At 45.1% G+C, this 18301-nt stretch overlaps 1 protein-coding gene across 4 annotated transcripts in view; it reads left to right on the forward strand.

Annotated features, from left to right (window-relative positions):
- The window catches only part of GASK1A (golgi associated kinase 1A), an 81366-nt gene that overhangs the window by 21211 nt on the left and 41854 nt on the right, over window positions 1–18301 (forward strand). For 2 of the 4 annotated variants that reach the window (XM_055321443.1, XM_055321446.1), the window contains exon 1: window positions 7214–7530. The exons of the other annotated variants lie outside the window; for them this stretch is intronic. In XM_055321443.1, coding sequence (XP_055177418.1) covers window positions 7528–7530 — 3 coding nt within the window. In that variant the 5' untranslated portion in view covers window positions 7214–7527. Of the gene's footprint in view, window positions 1–7213; window positions 7531–18301 lie in introns of those variants that run through there. 4 annotated transcript variants of the gene reach the window in all.

Consider the following 18301-nt stretch of genomic DNA (forward strand, 5'->3'; position numbering starts at 1 on the left):
TGGGATTTGGGGAATATAACATGGCTTTTTTTTTTTTTTATGTTTTTGTTTTTGTTTTTGTTTTTTGCTTGGCAGCCCTTTCGTGTCCTGGATTGGCTCTCTAAAAGCCTAAGCATCCTAGCTGTATCACTCAAATTTTATCACAATAATGCTCTGTAACAAACCTCTCCAAAACTCAGTGGCTTCCAGCCATAAGCATTTCTTCTCATGTCTGTGGATTGACTGGACTTGGCTCTAGACAGTGAGTTGAACTTAAGTCTGTCCCATGTGTCTTGTTTTGGGGCTCAGACTGGAGGGTAGTGGTTACCCAGGGCTTGTTCTTTACGTGGTGAATCACCAGAACGAAAGCCATGTTATACTGCAAAATACATACAGGGCCTCTGTTACTTACATTATAGTGGTCAAAGTGAGTCCATAGCCAAGCCCAGCAACAGTGGAGCAAAAATACTTGCTGTGCTCACAGTAGAAGAAAGGGGAATGAACATTTGCTGAATAATAACCTAAAGTACACTCCCTTTAAGATCTTTTGGTGGGTCCCACTCAAAGACTTCCATTTATTTTTCATTGGTTATCCCTTTTTGCAGGGGAGGTTGTTAACATAAAATTTTTTTTGGCTGAGTACACTGCTGCCCCTTTAAATATAGGGGTTCCTTGAATGAAGAGAAAAGAGAGAAGGTAAATTGGATGCTAGCATTCTTCACTGCAAAGGAATTTTCTTTCTCATATATTCATTCATGATTAAGTATTTTTCAGATCTTACCATGAGAGAAGTAATATTTGGATAATGTAACTTACACGAGCATGTTACATGATTGCAGAAGCCCAGAGAGGTGGGCTAGACAGGAATGAGGGTTCTTTGTTAGATGAAGGAAAGAAGCCAGGGGAGAGAGAAGTTGCTTTCCTGAGTACCTATGCTTTCTGAGCAGTAGATTCAGCACTGAACCCCGGTCATTTGTCCTATTCTTTCATTTAGAACCATTACTGAGTAGCTACTTGCTCCTAGGCAAATGGAAACAGAAGGCCCCAGAATGGTCCCTTCCTCTAGGGAATTCAAGGTCCATGAGAGAGATTAACAAGACCATATTGGCACTAGAGTAACTTCAGGGAACATGCTGTTCTGGGTCTTCAGGATAGAGAAGATTCAGGCGCGGGAGTGAAAGGGTGGGAGGTGGAGATATGTCAGGTTAGAAACGAGTGTGTTGAGAAAAGGTTTTGCGATGGAGGAAACCACTTAAAAAGTTATAGAAGTGTGTAAGAGGCCTATAAAGGTAATTAGGAGTCAAACTTTGAAGGACCTTGAAAGCCATGCTGAAGAACTTGCATTTAATCCTGAGAGTTACAGGGAACCGGCCAGTAGCAAGTCCACATTTCAGCCATGATGTGCAGGATAGATTGGAGGGAGTAAAAGCAGAGCCTGGGACTCTCGTTTGGGGTTCCCTCCTAGAGTTTTGTGAATAAGACATAAGTTTGGGCCGAAGAAGTGACAATGAGAATGGATAGAAGGAGAGAAATTCCAGGGTCATTTAGAATGGCCATTTGGACATGAGAACCAAGGAAGAGGAATTGCTTAGCTTAACATTTGTCAGTCCTGACGGTGCTTTAGAATTAAGTATGGTGTTAAAAAAAAAATACAGGTTCTCAAGCCTTGGAAATTATGATTGTAAGTCTGGGATGGAGCCAGACAAGGACCCAGAGTAAAGAGTGAACCAGTTGGGCAGCTGCCTAGGTTACAAATTTACAAGGAACCTAAAACATCATTAGAACAAATTAGAAATCTGACTTCTTAGAACTGGAAAAGGTAAAGATAGACTCACTCCTGATAAAGTAGGAAGGGCCCTCTCATAGAAATAGTAAAATAGTCCCTGCTAGCACCAACCTATCTCAGCTGAATGTTTCCTACTTGCAAAGTCCACTGTGTAATCAGAGGCCCTACCAGCACCGTGGGAGTAGCCAACTGCCAAGCAACTTAAATTCTGAAAGAGGGTAATGCAGGAGTGCCATTTTCTAGAGAGGAGAGGTTTATTGGTTATCTAAATTTAAGAACTCTGAACATAACATCCAACAAGTTGCTCAGAAAAAAATCACAAGATAAAACTAAATGGGGATGAAGTATGTAGTCTTAAATACAGAAGTCAGGGAATGCTTCACTGAGGGGGTGACACTTAAGCAAAGACCTGAAGGAGATGAAGGAACAAACAGGACATTTCTTCAGTCAGAGGGAATAGTAAGTGCAAAGATCCTGAGGTGGCATAGTGCCTGGAGTTTGCAAGAAACAATAAGTAGCATAGGCAGTGAGAGAGTGCAGGTAGTGATGATAGATAAGCAGAGTGTAGGACTTGTGGAACTCCTGTAAGACTTGGGATTTCTTACTCTGAGAGGGGATGTGAAGCCTCTGGGAGGTTCTGAGCAGAGGAGTGACAAAAATCTGATTTATGGTTATTCTTAAGCAACTCTTCTCAAAGTAATTTTATTCATGTGATTCAAATGGATTAAGTTATGCTATAGCAACAATGTTTGAATCTTGATGGTTAAATACATAAATCTATTTCTCATTCACTCTCATATCTAGTGAGGTCTTGTTAGATGCTCTGCTCATCATAGTCACCCAGAGCTCCAGGCTGATGGAGGCTCCATCTTTACATAAGCTTTTCAGTCACTGCATAAGACAAGGAGCATGGCCAATCTTGCATTGGCTTTTATAGCTTCCACCCAGAAGTGATGGCACTTATATTTAACATTTCATTGGCTAAAGCTGGTAACATGAACACAGCAAACCGCAAATGGCAGGAAGACATACATCCTACTCATTGTCTGAAAGATTGGGTACTAGATGTTTGTGAATAGCTTTAGCAGCTACCATAATCCAGCTTCCTGGAAACACAGCCTTACAAAATCCCCCTTTCATTACAGAGTTCTGCATGACTAAGAGTTCTATGGGTACATACATGTGGGACAGTGTGTGTGTGTGTGTGTGTGTGTGTGTGATTGAGGGGGGTGGAGTGTAAAGTAGGTCCTGTTTTCCTGGAAAAAAATAATAGTTAGACCCAAAGTTATAAATCTCCACCACCTCTTACAATTTTTTTTTTTTTGCCCTCATCAAATCTTCAAAGCCCACAGGGCTGAGTCGATTCAAGTCTCAACTTCAGGGTAGGAGATGCTGCCTGCATTCCTAGCAGCAATTGAGGAAAGTCCCATCCCCAAGCACAGCCCTGAGGTGTGGGCAGTTTCCCTGGGTGTGGGAGAAGGCACAGGGTCATCTACTTTACAGCTTCCATATTTTCTCCTACTTACTTTTTATTGCACTAATATGTTCGCCTGTCATTCTCTCCTATCACTCTGGCCACTGGTTTTCAGAATGAGACATGAACAGCCCAAACATGGTACAGGAAGACCCCTTAAGATATGGAAAGAAACATTTCAATTTCTATTTCTGCTCTCTTAATCTCACCCTTTCAAAGTTTTGTTGTTGTTATTGTATATTTTATAATAGGTAGAAAATAAGATGGTATGCTTAGGTAACTTGTAAATATGTAATTCATATATTGGGGAATATCCTCAAAAACTTACTGCTACTGAGGTGAATACTTTAAAAAGTTTGGGGCCTGCTAGAATAGATTATGAGTCCTTTGAGGCTAGAGATAGGATATGCTAATTTTTGTTTCATGTATCTTTTTATTGAAGTTTCTCATCATAGTCATAGACTATTGAACAGAAAGAGGCACATATCCTAAGTATTACAGTTTAATTTCTTGTCATCAGTAATTAGTACTCAAATTAGTAGCCAGATTGACAAACAAAACACTAGCAGCACCACAAAAGCCCTCTTCATATCTTCTTTTCAGTCATGACTTTCCCATGGGTAGCCACTCACCTGACTTGTAACAACAGAAGTCAGCATTGCCTATTTGTATGCTGCATATAAATGAAAGCACATGTAGGCCCATTTCTGTGGCTGGCTTCTTTCCTCCACAGAATGTTTGTGTATGGCTGTAGTTCATGAATTGACATGGGTGTAAAACACTCCATTGTGTGAATACACCACAATCTACTTATTGTTTCTACTGCTGATGATGTTTGGGTTGGGTTGTTCCTTGTTTGTGACAATTGCAAATAATTTGCTGCAAAGAGTTTTCTTGTATGTACATGGCTTTTGACACCCATATGTAGACATTTCTGTTGGGTAAAGGTCTGGGATTTGCTGGGTCATGGGGCACATGTATATTTAGCTTTAATAGATAGCCTGTTTTCTTTTTTTTTTTTTAAAGATTTTATTTATTCATGAGAGACACACAGAGAGAAAGGCAGAGACACAGGCAGAGGGAGAAGCAGGCTCCATGCAGGGAGCCTGATGCCAGACTCGATCCCAGGACTCCAGGATCACACCCTGGGCCAAAGGCAGGTGCTCAGCGGCTGAGCCACCTAGGCGTCCATAACCTGACAGTTTTGCAGTGCAATGCTACTTCTTACTTGTTCTTGACATTAACACCAATCAAAGAGTGTGATGCAAAAAATACATGGAAAGTCAGCAAATGGGGACAGGGAACAAAAAAGTGCATGTCAAAGATTGTCACCATGTAGACCTGTTGAGTCACAGCCACGGGCATGGCCCTATGCAGGAGGATGTTGTCAGGGAAGCAAATGATTACATCTGAGATATTATGGACAAGTGGTCTGAATCATAGCACTGCAGGGCTGGAAGGAAGTAGGAGGCAATAAAGAAAAGGGAGTTGCTTTTTCTAGGCAGGATTCTGCAAAGGGCAGGTGGAGTCATTGCAGGCAGATCCAGGTGTCTCCTCAGTTCGGCCATTCCAGAACTCAGTTTTATCTGCCTACCCAGCTGTCGTCATTCCTGGGATACTGACTGCTCACATTCAACCTGGGTTACAAAAGTGGCAGTTGTTCACTTACAAATGGAGTCCCTACATTCACCATCTGGGCACCTCCTTTGCTGAGCTGGGAATCAGGTGAACAAAATGATGCTGAACTTGGGAATCTGGCTTCAGAATGCAGGATTTTGACTCTGTTCTGATGTTGACAATTCACCTGGCTGGGCCAGGTCCTAGAGCAGCTTTTTCCAAGCAGGTCCCATGAGACCTCAGAATAAGAGGCTAGCGTCCAGTAAATCTGGGAAACACTGGGCACTTTACAACTTTCTCAGGAAATCTCAATGCACATTAGCATTGATGACTCTGACAAGTCCTACCGCTAAAGAGAAAGAGAGTCTGTTTACCTGTGCTCAGTGTTCTCAAACTTGGCCAACAGAATCGCTACCTCTTTTTAAGATTTTATTTATTTATTCATGAAAGACACAGAGAAAGAGGCAGAGATATAGGCACAGGGGGAAGCAGGCTCCCCATGGGGAGCCTGATATGGGACTTGATCCCAGGACTCCAGGATCTTGCCCTGAGCCGAAGGCAGATGCTCAACCACTGAGCCTCTCAGGCATCCTGAGTAACAAGCCTCTTAAACTCTTTTTATACATACAGATAAATTCTGCAGAATGCCACAAAACCCTTTGAAAACATTAATTTTAAAAAATATATGTCTGCTCCACTCTCCAGTGTAGTGTTTTTCAAACTGCTATTATTAGTGGGTATTATTGAAATAAATTTAATGATTTGAGACCATCACTACTAATAATTAAAATGAAATATAATGGTAAATATCAGAGTTTGTCACATGTAATAATGTTTTATAAAACTTGGTTTTAGGGACTTTTAGACATAGATGTTTGTGTAAAGGGTCATGGCATAGAATGTACATCTTATGTGGGTCACAGGCAGAAAAGGAGACTCAGAAGACCACACTGTTTCCTCAGATGTCTGAATGAGTCTGCAGGGTCCACTTCCTCCTCCATAAGTGTCCTCATCCAGTATTCGCTTAGATTCTTCTGTGCTCTCCCTACACCCTAATCCCAGGCAAGCTACAGTTTTTAGCACTGCATTCTGCTTCCCCTTCCTGGTTTATCAATTTCTTCCTCTTTCTCTCCTGTTTTAACAAATAGGCCTTTTGATTTGCTAAAACTACTTACTTACTATCTGACTTGTGGAGAGTCAATCAACTCCCTATTCCTGTTTCTTCATTTGCAAAATCATGATAATAAAATTTCCCTCTTAGGATTGTTTGTAATGTTGAAATGAAATAACCTATGGAAAGCATCCAGAACATAATAAGAACTGAAGAAATGTTTTCCCTTCCATCTGTCTCCCCACCCCCATACACAATTTAAGGAAACCTCGGTATATTTGTTCTCCTTGAGAAGTACTATCATCTCAACCTCAAATCCTTCTGTAGCAGGTGACTCCCAGAAAGATGATTTCTGTCCATCTAGTGATGATTCTTGTTAATTTCAACTTCAGAGGGTAATTTTTCAGCCTGATTCCCAGATTCTCTCAGGGCACCCTACTGCTGACTCTGCCCTCATCTCTACCTTTATGTCTATAGACTCTTAAGAATCCTGAAATCCAAACATTGGACTAGTTAGGAACATAGGTCTCAGAAAGGTCCAATCACTGGTTGAAGGTGACTCAGCTGTTAACAGTTCAGCCCCCAATTCCAGGACTATGGACTCCAAGCCCAGCCTTCTCTCCAGCAAGGAGCACGCAGATCCTTAGGTCCTGCCTCAGCTGTGCCATAGCCTACTATAGGTAACCCAGGGGACACAAACATTCCATGCATCCCTAGCAGAGGGGTTGGTATCAGCCACTTAGTCCAGCGACTTAAACTGATTAATTCTCAAGGGGGGAAAAGATCCATTGTGACTGACCTTAAGTGGTAAAAGGATTTTCCTACTGTATTTCCTTCCAAATAGCCTGTGGAGACCGAACCCAAATAAGGTTCCTGAGATGCTAGTGAAAGACTTATCTTTCTGTGCTTTGCGTGGAAGAGCAATCGTTTCGGCGACCCTCAGCGGGCCAGCCAGCCCCTCCTTCCCCTTCGCCGTTCCTCCTCTCTCCAGATTGCCGGGGGTTCACCTTCACACCTTCCCACACAGCGGGACCCGGGCGAAGGCCCTGCTGCCCGGCCCTGGCCGCCCGGCCTCAGATCTTCACCCGGCGGGCGGACCCGTTCCTTCCTAGCACCTGGGCCCCTGCTCCGGGTCCTGTGGCAGCCTGAGCCCGGGGCAGGGCTTTTATTGTGAAAGGAGCTCCCTCCTCCTTCGCTTTCGGGGAAGTGGGGAGGCTGGGCTGGGACGCGCTGCAGGGACCTCGAAAACGCTGCGAACGTCCCTAACTGATCGTGGAGGCTCCTGCAGAACCGCAGATCCTCAGACACGCAGATCCCCCGTGCTCGGGAGATCCCAGACCTCCTCTAACAACCCCACCTGCAGAGCATCCCTGAGCGCACCGCACACCCAGCAGTTGTGGGGCCCCTTGGCCGCCGGGAAGCTGTGGACACTCGGTCGGGAAACCCGCGTCCTGGGAAGCCTCGGAGAGTCACGGAGCAAGGGGCGGCCCCGGGGGCGGTGGGATGAGCTGGCGAGCCGGCTGAGATCGCCGAGAAACGGGTCCAGCCACCGCAGGGGACATGGTAGGAATCTCGAGAGGGGACGCTCGTGTGGGCGGATCGGGTGGGCATCCAGACAGGTGGCCGCAGACCCTGCGCGAGGCTCTGGGTGCGCCGAGCCCGCGCAGCTGCCGCGAGCCAGAATAGTTCTAGAACTTGGTGCGGCTTTTATTTCTGCATCTAGGAGGAAGTATGGGGGGCAAGGGGTGAGCAGCCAGAGTTGCCACATTCCTTGACGGGGATGACCAGGGGCGCTTTCATTATGGACCCGTACACCCTGGCTGAAGCTTAAACCACTAGAAATAAATTGGTTCTGGTAAAGGTCCAGTGCCTGGCTCCATCTTCTGGACCATAGGGCAGATGTGGGAGTGCTGGTTGGTCTAGGATGTTATTCAGGATGTTGGAGAACTTGTGAACCGTTGCCTTTCCATTGTTAAAAATCACAGACACCAGCAAGCAGAAAAGATAGACCCTTTAAGCATGATCCAGGCTACATGTGTAGCCTCAGGAAAGGGGCTTCCCTCAGGCCTGGCTGCTGATTAACTCTGCTTCTAGGTAGAAGCTACCTGCAGCCTCCACCCACTCCTCCTATATATAGTACACTGTCCTACCCTGAGTGAGTGGGGTGAGGGGAAGGTGTCAGACACCAGAATGAGTCTGAACTCTGAAGGAACCCACAGGGTTCTTTCTTCTGCTTCTATGACCTACTCTTTCTCCCCCTACTCTTAAGCTCACAGAGGCCAGATTGGAGTTCACTGGAGATACTTATCCGGGGAGCTTAGCTGCTGGCCTGGAGTTCAGAAGGGTGCCTTGGGATTCTCCTGTAGGATGGAGGGTCTCTGGGAGAACAGTTCCTTGGGTCCAAAGGTGTTCTGGCCTTGTGGGAGCTAGAGGCCATGAGCTTGGTCAATAGGAGCTAGGGGCTCAGGGAAGGGTACCTATGAGGCTATATGTTTCACCTTCCCCTCCTAATAATGTCTCTCCAGTCCTCATAGGTGTCTTACTCAGTGCTGCTAAAGAGAAGGAAATAATGGAATTTTAGGGTTGAAAAAGAGGGGTGATCAGAGGTATAAGATGTGAAACTGAGAACTATGGAGATTTTTTACTACAAAATTTCATGTTCAGGAGCAAGAGTATTGCCAGAAGAGGGTAGGGGCCATCAACCCCGAACGTTGTTACCAGTATGAAGGAGTCTCTTGATTTTAAAGGTGTCTTGGTGTCTCAGGCCTCCTGCAATGGAGATAGAATGCACAAGGGAGAAAGTACCTGCTTTCTGCTTTAGCAGCCTAAAGTGTTTGGATGTGTTTGCTCTACTGCCAGCATGGGCTTCCTGTCCTCATAAGCCTGCAGTTTCCTGGCTCCTCATCCTTAGTTCTGGTGTGTTAGGAAGAAGACTTGAGTCAGAATTTCACTTGTGTCAGGGTACCCTTGCCAGAGAGAGGGGCAGCCTGATAAGCGAACTCTGACGGCAGAATGGCCCTGGAGGTCTGAAGGTTTCCTTTGCTTCTCCCTCTGAATGAAGAGTCCTGTGGGCCAGAGGCCTGGGGGCCCAAGGTACAGCCAGATACTGACTGGAACTAGCATAGGAAGAGGTGAGGGGCCAGGAATCTTGGCAGGGCTGTGGGGGGCGGGGGTGGAGCTTTAGTTTCTTCCTCTATAAAATGAGAGATTGAACTAGATGTCCTTTCAAGTTACATTTAGCTTCAAAAATGGATGATACATGAATGATTCTGAGGGTGGACCCCAATCTGGTGTTGACTTCTTAGCATAGACAATTATGATGGTGTGAGGAAGAAGTGGTTCTCAGCCCTGGCTCTCACTTCCCCCCAGACCAGACCTAGATGAAGGGATTTATTTTTCAGGCCTCCCAGGTGACCCTAGTGTGCAGCCAGACTGAGAACCACAAGGCTAGAAGGCTGAGGGAATAGGAACTGCACTTCCCCAGATCCCCCTGAATCTGTAGAGGTCCCACCCCTTGAGATAGTCCTAAAATAGAAAGTGTTGGTGATTTCCATCTGCAAATGATACATCTTATATAGCCCTCTTGCAGGATCATTTCACAGAGAAACCTCTCTTAATTCATTAAAACTGAGATGTGAACTTCCCCAACTTGTCTGAATATGGTGGCCTTTATCCAGTAATCCCTCAAGACTGTCATATTACTGATCTGAGGACATAAAATGAGAAACCAGGGGTTAGAAATATAAAGCTAAAAGTCTGAAATCCTTAGGTGTCTTTCTGCAAACTGAAGGCAGAGCTGTGGGACCTGTGAGGGTATTTCTGATCATCCTGGAGGGGGTGTGGGTCTCTGATCGGGCTTGCTGTGTGTATTTCTGAAGCTAAGATTGGGACATTTGCCAATCATGGCAGGAGACTTGATGTGTGCCAAGACTTAGAACTCAGATGAAGAATATGGACAGAAGAAGTTAAGACTATTATTGCCAACTTTAAAAAAAGTCTTCTTCCTGATTCTTAAAAAGACACAATGTTTTCTTCCTAATCACCTATTTGGCCACACTGCCACCTTCTATAGGTAACCACATTTTGGCATATTTCCTATTCTCCTTTAGTATTATTTTAAAGAGTTGAGATTATGCTGAACATGCAGTATTGTAGTCTGATTTGTTTTGCTTCACTTTTTGTGAAAGCATGTTCCATGTCTGCATCTCCAAAAAATATCCATAGCCATACTTTTAATGCTCAGTACCATGATTTTGATAATCATCTCTCTGCTTGTGGACTTTAGGTCATTTCCCACTTTGGAGCTGTTTTCAGTGGCATGCGGCCAGCTTCTGATTATCCATGGAAATGGGGATCTGAGTGCCTGGCTAAGTGGAAATCAGACAAGCTCACAAGAACAAATTGCTTCAGCCTCTTTATAAAAGATTTTACTGCAGTTACCTTCGAAGGCCCAAAGTGTGGGTGTGGGAGGGGTTTCCTCTTGTCTGTCTTCACTCTATGCTGTGGGCATGTCATCACACAGGAGGGAAGGGGATCCCAAGAGAACCCACACACAGGGCAGTTATTCTCTAAAGAACCAAGAGCTAATAAAATCCATGATGGTTAAGACAGAGGGGAATCTTCAGGAGAAGGAGATGAAATCATAGAAGGGATGTGACCTTCCCAAGGTCACTCAGAGCTGGGTTAGAATTCAGGTCTCTGAGGTCTTTTCCTCGCTTCATGTAGATCCCATCACAGACACTATTGCCTCTTTATAGACTTGAGGCATTTGGTGCAGGTTAGAGTGGCAAAAAGGCACAGGATTTGAGATCAGAATGAAGTTTGTGCCAGACTAGGCTCCCACATGGCTCTGGGTAAGCACTCCAGTACTTTGAGCTTTACACCCCTCTGTAACGTGGGATTATGATAATGGACTGTTATAAGGAGCAAATGCAATCATGGAGATGAAAACACTTGGTGCCCCAAAGGTGCTATAAGAATAGCACCTTCTTTACAGAAGACCCACAAAATAGGTTTTCTTTTTGTCAGAACCTAAAACAAATGGTAAGGAAGTCACTAATGCGTTTTCATTCACTACCAGTCAAGGGGGGCTTCTGGGACTCTCAGTATGGATCACATGCAGATAGATTCTAGTCTAAAACAATTTTCTTGCTCCTTTAAATATTTCTTCTCAGCAGGCAGGAAATGCCCTGCCTCCAGATGTTTGTCCAGTTTGTGTGCTTTGGGCATCCTTGCTGAACACTGGATGAGAATGCAGCCCCCACTCAGCCACAGAGGCCCCTGAGATCTAATGCTGGGGTCCTCCAGCCAATCACCTTGCCCAAGTGTGTCAGGCTCAGCTGAAGGAAAGAGGTTAAACTGGTTTTGGAATCAACTGGGAACCATGACATCCAGCCCTTGGAGCCCATAGGGAATTTGATACCCTTTCTCTTGTGGGCACCCGCCTTGACCTACTGCATATGAGAACCAGGCTCTGCACGGGACTAGCCAGGGAGCAGAGGGTTTTAAATAATCTACTGCCCTAACCAGCCCAAGCAGGAGTTGGTTCAAAAAGCAATGGGTAGGTTGTGGGGGCAGGGAATAGGCCTCACAAGGAAATGAGTTCCTTAGCTATTTCAGGGGCTAGTGAAAGAAATGTATTTCACGTGGGCCTCAAAGATGCTGACAGCCCTCTCAGAACGGAAGGAAGACCCAGCCCTCCCCCCCTCCCCACCCAAGTTACCAATTTAGAAACAGAGTACATTAGGTCTCCTTGAGACTCAGGTGCTGTGAGCAACCTGGGCTATCTTTGCTTGGATCCTTTTTTGATATGACTGTGGAAGAAGTATTTCCATCTGGGGAGTTTGGAGTGCTATCCCTGTATTGTCTGGATATGTCTACATAGGTCAGCATCTGAAGGATCATCTGGCCCAAGAGTGAGGATGGAACAGTGACTTGTGGGTAATCCCTGGGCTGCCCCTCTCTGCGTGGACCCTCATCTCCAGCACACACATATAGATACAGACACATATACTTAGAAGTGGCCTGGGATCTGGCAGTATCCCCCAAGGGCCCAGCCTGGTGCCCCTGGACCTGCTCACTGAATGGATATGATAGCAGTTGGTGAATTCCATGGTGAGGGGGTGTTAAGGGTGAAAGGGAGGGAGAAGAGGAAGTGGAAGATGAGGAAACAGTAGGAGCATCACACTGCTCCCCAGCCTTTGACTGATTCTGAATGAACACGTGTCTCTTTTAGGCAGGGCTTAAGTCTACTCTCAGTGGCTTTGGAATTCTCGAGTAGCACATCTAGAAGACCACAAAAGGGGAATTCACAATCTATGTATAAGTATGTGGAAACAAACCAAATGTCCTCAACTGTAGATGGGACTAACAAGGTGGGATCCAGCCATACTGTGCAATCTACTGATACACCCAACAGCATGGAGGAATCTCAGAGACATTTTGCTGCGTGGAAGAAATCAATCTCAAAAGGCTGCCTACTGTGTGATTCCATTTATATGACATTCTGGGCAGGGTGAAGCTATAGGCATTGAAGAATGAGTGATGGCTGTCAGAGGAGGCATATAGAGGCTATGGAGGGAGGGACATGAGGGAGGCTTTTGGAGTGATGGAACTGTTGTATCCCAGTTATGGTGGTGGTTCTATACATGTCCACAGGGAGGACATGAGGGAGGCTTTTGGAGTGATGGAACTGTTGTATCCCAGTTATGGTGGTGGTTCTATACATGTGTGTGAAAACTCCTAGAACTATTCACAAAAATTTTAATTGTACTGTATGTAAGTTAAAATAATACAAGAAGAAGGGGGAAAGGTAGTCTAGCAGAAGGAACAGCAGGTGCAAAGCCCTGGAGGCAAAAATGAACTGTCAAAAGTTGGCTGGGAAGGGAGTTAGGGGGAACTTCCTAGAAGTGGGGTTGGAAGCAGAGCTTGGCTCAGGGGCATGGGTGGTTTCCCAGCTGTGGATTTGAGTTACTATACTGAGGGTAGTGGGGGCACTGGAAGGGTTTTGAGCACGGTGAGGTGGGATGTGTTTACATTTTAGAGAACAGTTTCAGAGGGAGGGGAGGCTGCAAGGGGTGGAGGGGAGTGTGTGGGAAATGACGGTGATCTGGCAGACGTGATGGGGGAATTACTTAGAAGTAATCATGATATAGAAGTAACTTATTTAAAAATGATACTAATCATTTTAACTCTATAAAATAGATTTTCATGTTATATTCTAAAAAGCCACAGTGAAGTGTTTGACATTTCTCCCTTAATCTTCTAAATTGGTTTTGCCCTCACTATCACAAAAATGGGTTAGGGATAATTGCAATAATAAATGAGTACAGCGTTGGTTATGTTACCCTAGCCACCTTGCCTGTGGGCCCTAGTGCCCTCTGCCAGCCAGCGTGTGGCTCCTCATCTCTCCACCCCCATCTTCCCCGCCTGCCATGGGCTTCAGTTTGGGTTTCTGCTAAGTGGCCGCAGGAAGGGGCTGTGTCACATACTGTTTACTTGTGGGCAGTTTTTGTTTGGCTTTCGAGGGTGTTTGCTTGCAATGAGCAAACAGCCTCTTCCAGAACCACCTGGAGAATTCAAATCCTTTCTTTCATCTTGGCTCAGGCAGCAGGTTCATGGTTCCATGTATGGGAGCCAAGTCAGGTAGGGATTTTTTTTCAGAAATGCTATCAGCCAAAGACCTGGTGGAAGACATCAGAGGGGAGAGAGCTAGAAGAGAGAAAGGGAGAGAAAGAGAAGAGTCAGAGCCGGAGATGTATGGATGTGAGATGAGGAGACTGAGGCTCAGAGACAAAAAAGGTGGCCCTTCCCCCCACAAGCCCCTTCGCAGAAGGAGGAAGAGTTCCTCACAGCCTGTGAACATGGCACTCACTCAGGGGATGCAGGGCTCTAGGGCAGTACTGGGCACAGTGTCCTGGGCTGGTTTTAGCAGTGTGTTGCCCTCTGGCAGAGCAGTGATGTTTTCCACTGTCCTGACAAGCAAGGGCTCACTGCCACAGCTTCTCTGTGCTTCACATGCCCTGTGTCTCCCGGTGCTCCTGCCAGAGGAGTATTAGCCTTGTCTGTGTTCAGACTGATTTTGCACCAGTGCTGTGAAGTCACTTCTAATGCACCAGGCACTGGCAAATTGTCAAGAAATTCTGTCTCTTACATCTCATTTTCCACATTTCCTGGAAGGAGATTATCCATGTGAATCTACTCCTTCATATACATAAACAAGCAGCATATACCCCCTTCAATAATTCCTGTAATCCAGCTAAGTACTTCGGTGGGCAGTGTTGTCTATGATCAGCTTTCCATTTGGACTGTAAACTTGAGGGCAGAGGCCATGCCTCTCTTCTTTGTTCTGGCAACAATTAAAAAAAAATACTTTAGTACTTATAAATGCTTGGTGCATGCTTGAGGTAGGAATGGAAGACCCAAATAGAGTCAAACCTGTAATATCAGAGGGTCATAATTTCAAAAAGTATGGGATCCATAACCTCCTTCACTCTTTTCCCCAAAGGAGATGCCTGAGCTCCAGCCCCAAGGATCACGTGATAACCCATGACCACCCAGATGGAAGGAAGTGGGTTGGGTGGCAGGGAGGAGTCAAGGCTCAAGCTGTGCCCAGGCTGGGATGGGGCTCTGGGTTGTGCTTCCTGGGATGCCTGAATCCATAAGAGGTGGAGGCTGCAGGCAATGTGAGGACTAGAAGCAGGCTGGCTAGTGAATGGGCCATTTGGATGTCCATCCCTGTGCTCTGAGGAAGGTGGGCAGGACACACAGGCTTCTTTCTCTAGGACAGAGTGGCTCTGTTGTCTGTCCACACAGAGGCTCAGTGTCTACCTCCTGGGGGAACTGGACCCCAGCTCAGGGACTGGCTGGCAGCAAGGGTGGCCTCCTGCATGAATACTCCCCTCCCAACCTCCCCATACACCCAGCCACTGTCTGCAGGCCCGGTCCCAGTCAGCTCATATAGTCAGCCACCAAATTCTGTCTCCCCATCCTCCCCCCAACTACCCTCACTTCTCTGGCACTCTAGAGCTCCGGTTGCAGCTACAAAGATGCTATTGTATTCCTTTTTTTTTTTTCTCAGAACATTTTCTCTTCAAAGTCTAGTTAAAATCCCTTCATTTCCCATTGGGGAGGGGGTGTGGATGGCTGACTGGGCAATACTGCTCTGTTTAGTCACCTCACTGAGAGTTAGGAAAGGCTCCTGGCTCCTTCTTCACCTGCACTCATCTACCTGGCAGTGGTACTCACTCTCAGGGTGAATGGGTTTAAATTGTAATTGTTACAGTAGCTTACCTGGTGCAGTTTTATTTTTTTTTTTCTGGTGCAGTTTTAAAGCATGAAGCATTCAAAGGGTGATTTGTAATCAGAACTAAAGTCAAACCCTGCTTACTACCTTGAACAAGTCACTGAACCCTTAACCCCTCAGCCTGTTTCCTCACAAACATAACACTGTCCCCTTGTGAGGTTGTATGTTCCATACTATATAATGAGCATAAAGCACCTCATACAATGGTCATCATGATATACCAAGTGTTCAATTAATGGGAGCTGTCCCCAGACAACAGGGCTGCAGTTGCAGCAAGGCCTAAGCCTCTAAGTTTATTAGTAGAATCCTTCAGTGCATCAAGGGGAACAGTAGTTGGGGGTAGCCTTGGACCCTAGTTCCTATGCATAAGGGGTTTTAGAATCAGGAAATATATGCTCTAAAAGGGGTTTCCATTGTATCAGCTATGGAGATCCATCTCTACACTGGTAAACTAGAGAAAAACAGAATCAAATGGCAGAGATAGAAGGGAGGAGCCTAGTTCAAGGGTTCTTGATCTGGAGTCCATATGTAAAAATTGAGTGGAGCCCTCAACTTGGTTGAAGAAAAGTTCCATCTTTATTTTCCCTAATCTCTCACTGAAATGTAGTGTTTCTTTAATAATGAATGTAGGCACTCACCACAGTAGTGTTAGTAGGACATGTTACTTTGTCATCAGCAGGAATCATAGATATTTTATTTTTTAAAGAAGATTTATCTATTTATTTTAGAAAGAGAGAATGCTGGGGTGAGGGATATGGGGAGAGGCAGAGGGAGAAGGAGAGAGAGTATTAAGCAGACTCTGTGCTGAGCAAGGGACCTGACACGGGGCTCAATCTCAGGACCCTGAGACCACAACCTGAGCCAAAACCAAGAGTTGGATGCTTAACTGACTGCACCATGCAGGTGCCCTAGGAATCACAGGTGTTTTATATCATAACAGTGGAAGAACAGACTTTGAAATAATAGTCTTTACTCCTTACTACTTTGAAAGTGCATTTGTTATTAGAGGTGCTATTAGATCTTATTATATAATGTATTAATAAGGAGCACATATATTATTATACCATAAATTTATTTTTTAGGATATTTTCATAACTGTAATTCAGTATATAATAAATTGAATAGAATGTATTCAATTTAATTAATCGTCTTTGGAATCCTGTGTGTTTTATTTGACACATTTAAGAAAAGCATCCTGACAAGGAAACATGGATTCTCTGGGTGGCTAGAATAGTCTTTGGTACTAAAAAGATTCAGAACCCCTACTTCTGTGTAGGTATTCATCTGTGTGATCTGATCTTGAGAGCATGCCAAAAGCCCCCTTTGCCTAAAGTGTCTTTCCTCAGCCTGTAGTCCAGGATCATTTAAAAAATAGTTTTTAACAAACTTTTAGTGGGTATGAGGTACTGTGCTGGCTGCTAGAATATAATTTCTCCTCAATACTAATAACAGCATGTATTTGCATTGGGCCTTGTGGCTTTCTTACCTGTTATCTCCTTGAATCCTTTATCCATCAAAATTTTTTTAAATCCATCAACTGTTAAGGCTGAGATCAGTAATAGAGTAATTTAGAGATTACTGATGCTGAGTAATGGCCAGGTCACACAGTTTAAATATGCAAGACTTCAAGGTGGGCCCTCCAACCATGTATGTGATACTCTTTGCAATCAATTGGCCTGAAAATTTCCACAACTTAGATGTAGCCCTTTCATCTTGATATCTACTCTTTGGAAACTTTCTATTAAAAGTAAATATCCTTGGGAGTGCCTGGGTGGCTCAATTGGTTAAGTGTCCAACTCTTAATTTCAGCTCAGGTCATAATCTTAGGTGAGATGGAGCCCTGCGTTGGGCTCTGTGCTCAGCGCAGTCTACTTGCCCCTCTCCCAAAATAAATAAGTAAAATCTTAAAAAAAAAAAAAAGTAAATATCCTTGGATATTAGTTCATTGTTAGAGTGTTGTTCTGAGGATCTGGGTGCCAGGTGTATTTTGTTCAGATATAGAAGAAGGAAGGGCAAGGAGTTGGAGAGCCCTAGAAGTGGGCTGGATGTGGGTTTGGGAAGCCCTGGGAAGATGACAGCCTTGGGGAGTGATGCATGGAGGCAGGAGAGATAGATGATGGGGTGTGTTGAAGCAGGATGTAGGGATAGGGGAGGCCAGGGCTGAGGGGAGAAGCCCTGATGGGGAGGGAGAAGTCTTAAGCCCAACTTGAATCTCTCTGTGTGTTTTGCTCGAAGAGCATCCACAACGTGGGGCTGAATACCAGGCATCTAAAGCAACGTCCCTTGAGGAAACGGGGAGTCCCTGTTTCTGGAAGCTTCTGACAGGACTGCCTGGAACTGGGCCGAGAGCACAGTGTGATGGACAAGCAGAGCATTTTCTTTGTATCATGAGAACAGAGACCTGCTCCCTTTCTTGGACTCTGAGAGGGTCCTTGTGGCAATACTGGCACTTCCATCGTCTCTTGTCTTTGCCTGTGGCTTTCCACCTTGTTTGTGGACCCCTGGAAGATAGCAGCTTCCCCACAGAGCCCAGTGTAGATGCAGAGGATGCACTCAACAGGTGTTTTAATTGGTTGGTAGCCTCCCATGTCTTATATTTAAATCTTCCCAGAGATCTCCAATATAACTTTACCAGGTGATTAAAATACTCTATTTCGTGCTGTACATCATGGTAGCCACTACTTGCAGGTGGCTACTGAGTATTTGAAATATGACTAGTGGACCAGGAGTGGAAATTTCAAATTTTAACTAATTTAAATGTAAATAGTCACATGTGGATAGTGACTCTTATAGTGACTCAAACTGAAGTGTTGATAGAACCTGGACTGCTGGCTTAGTGAGTGGAGTAAGCTGGGTATAGCAGGGGGAAAAAAACAAGCTGTGTTTTGTTTTCTCAAGTTTTATTGGGCCTTGGTCAAAGAAGTGTTTATCTTCTATGAAAAACAATAAAGTTAATGAGATCCCAAAGGCAAATCGCTTTCCTCCTTGGTGTTGGGAGACAATAGGGAGTGGTGGGGCCTATGATGAACT

This window comes from Nyctereutes procyonoides, unplaced genomic scaffold (genome assembly GCF_905146905.1).
Source record: "Nyctereutes procyonoides isolate TBG_1078 unplaced genomic scaffold, NYPRO_anot_genome, whole genome shotgun sequence".
NCBI lineage: Eukaryota > Metazoa > Chordata > Mammalia > Carnivora > Canidae > Nyctereutes > Nyctereutes procyonoides.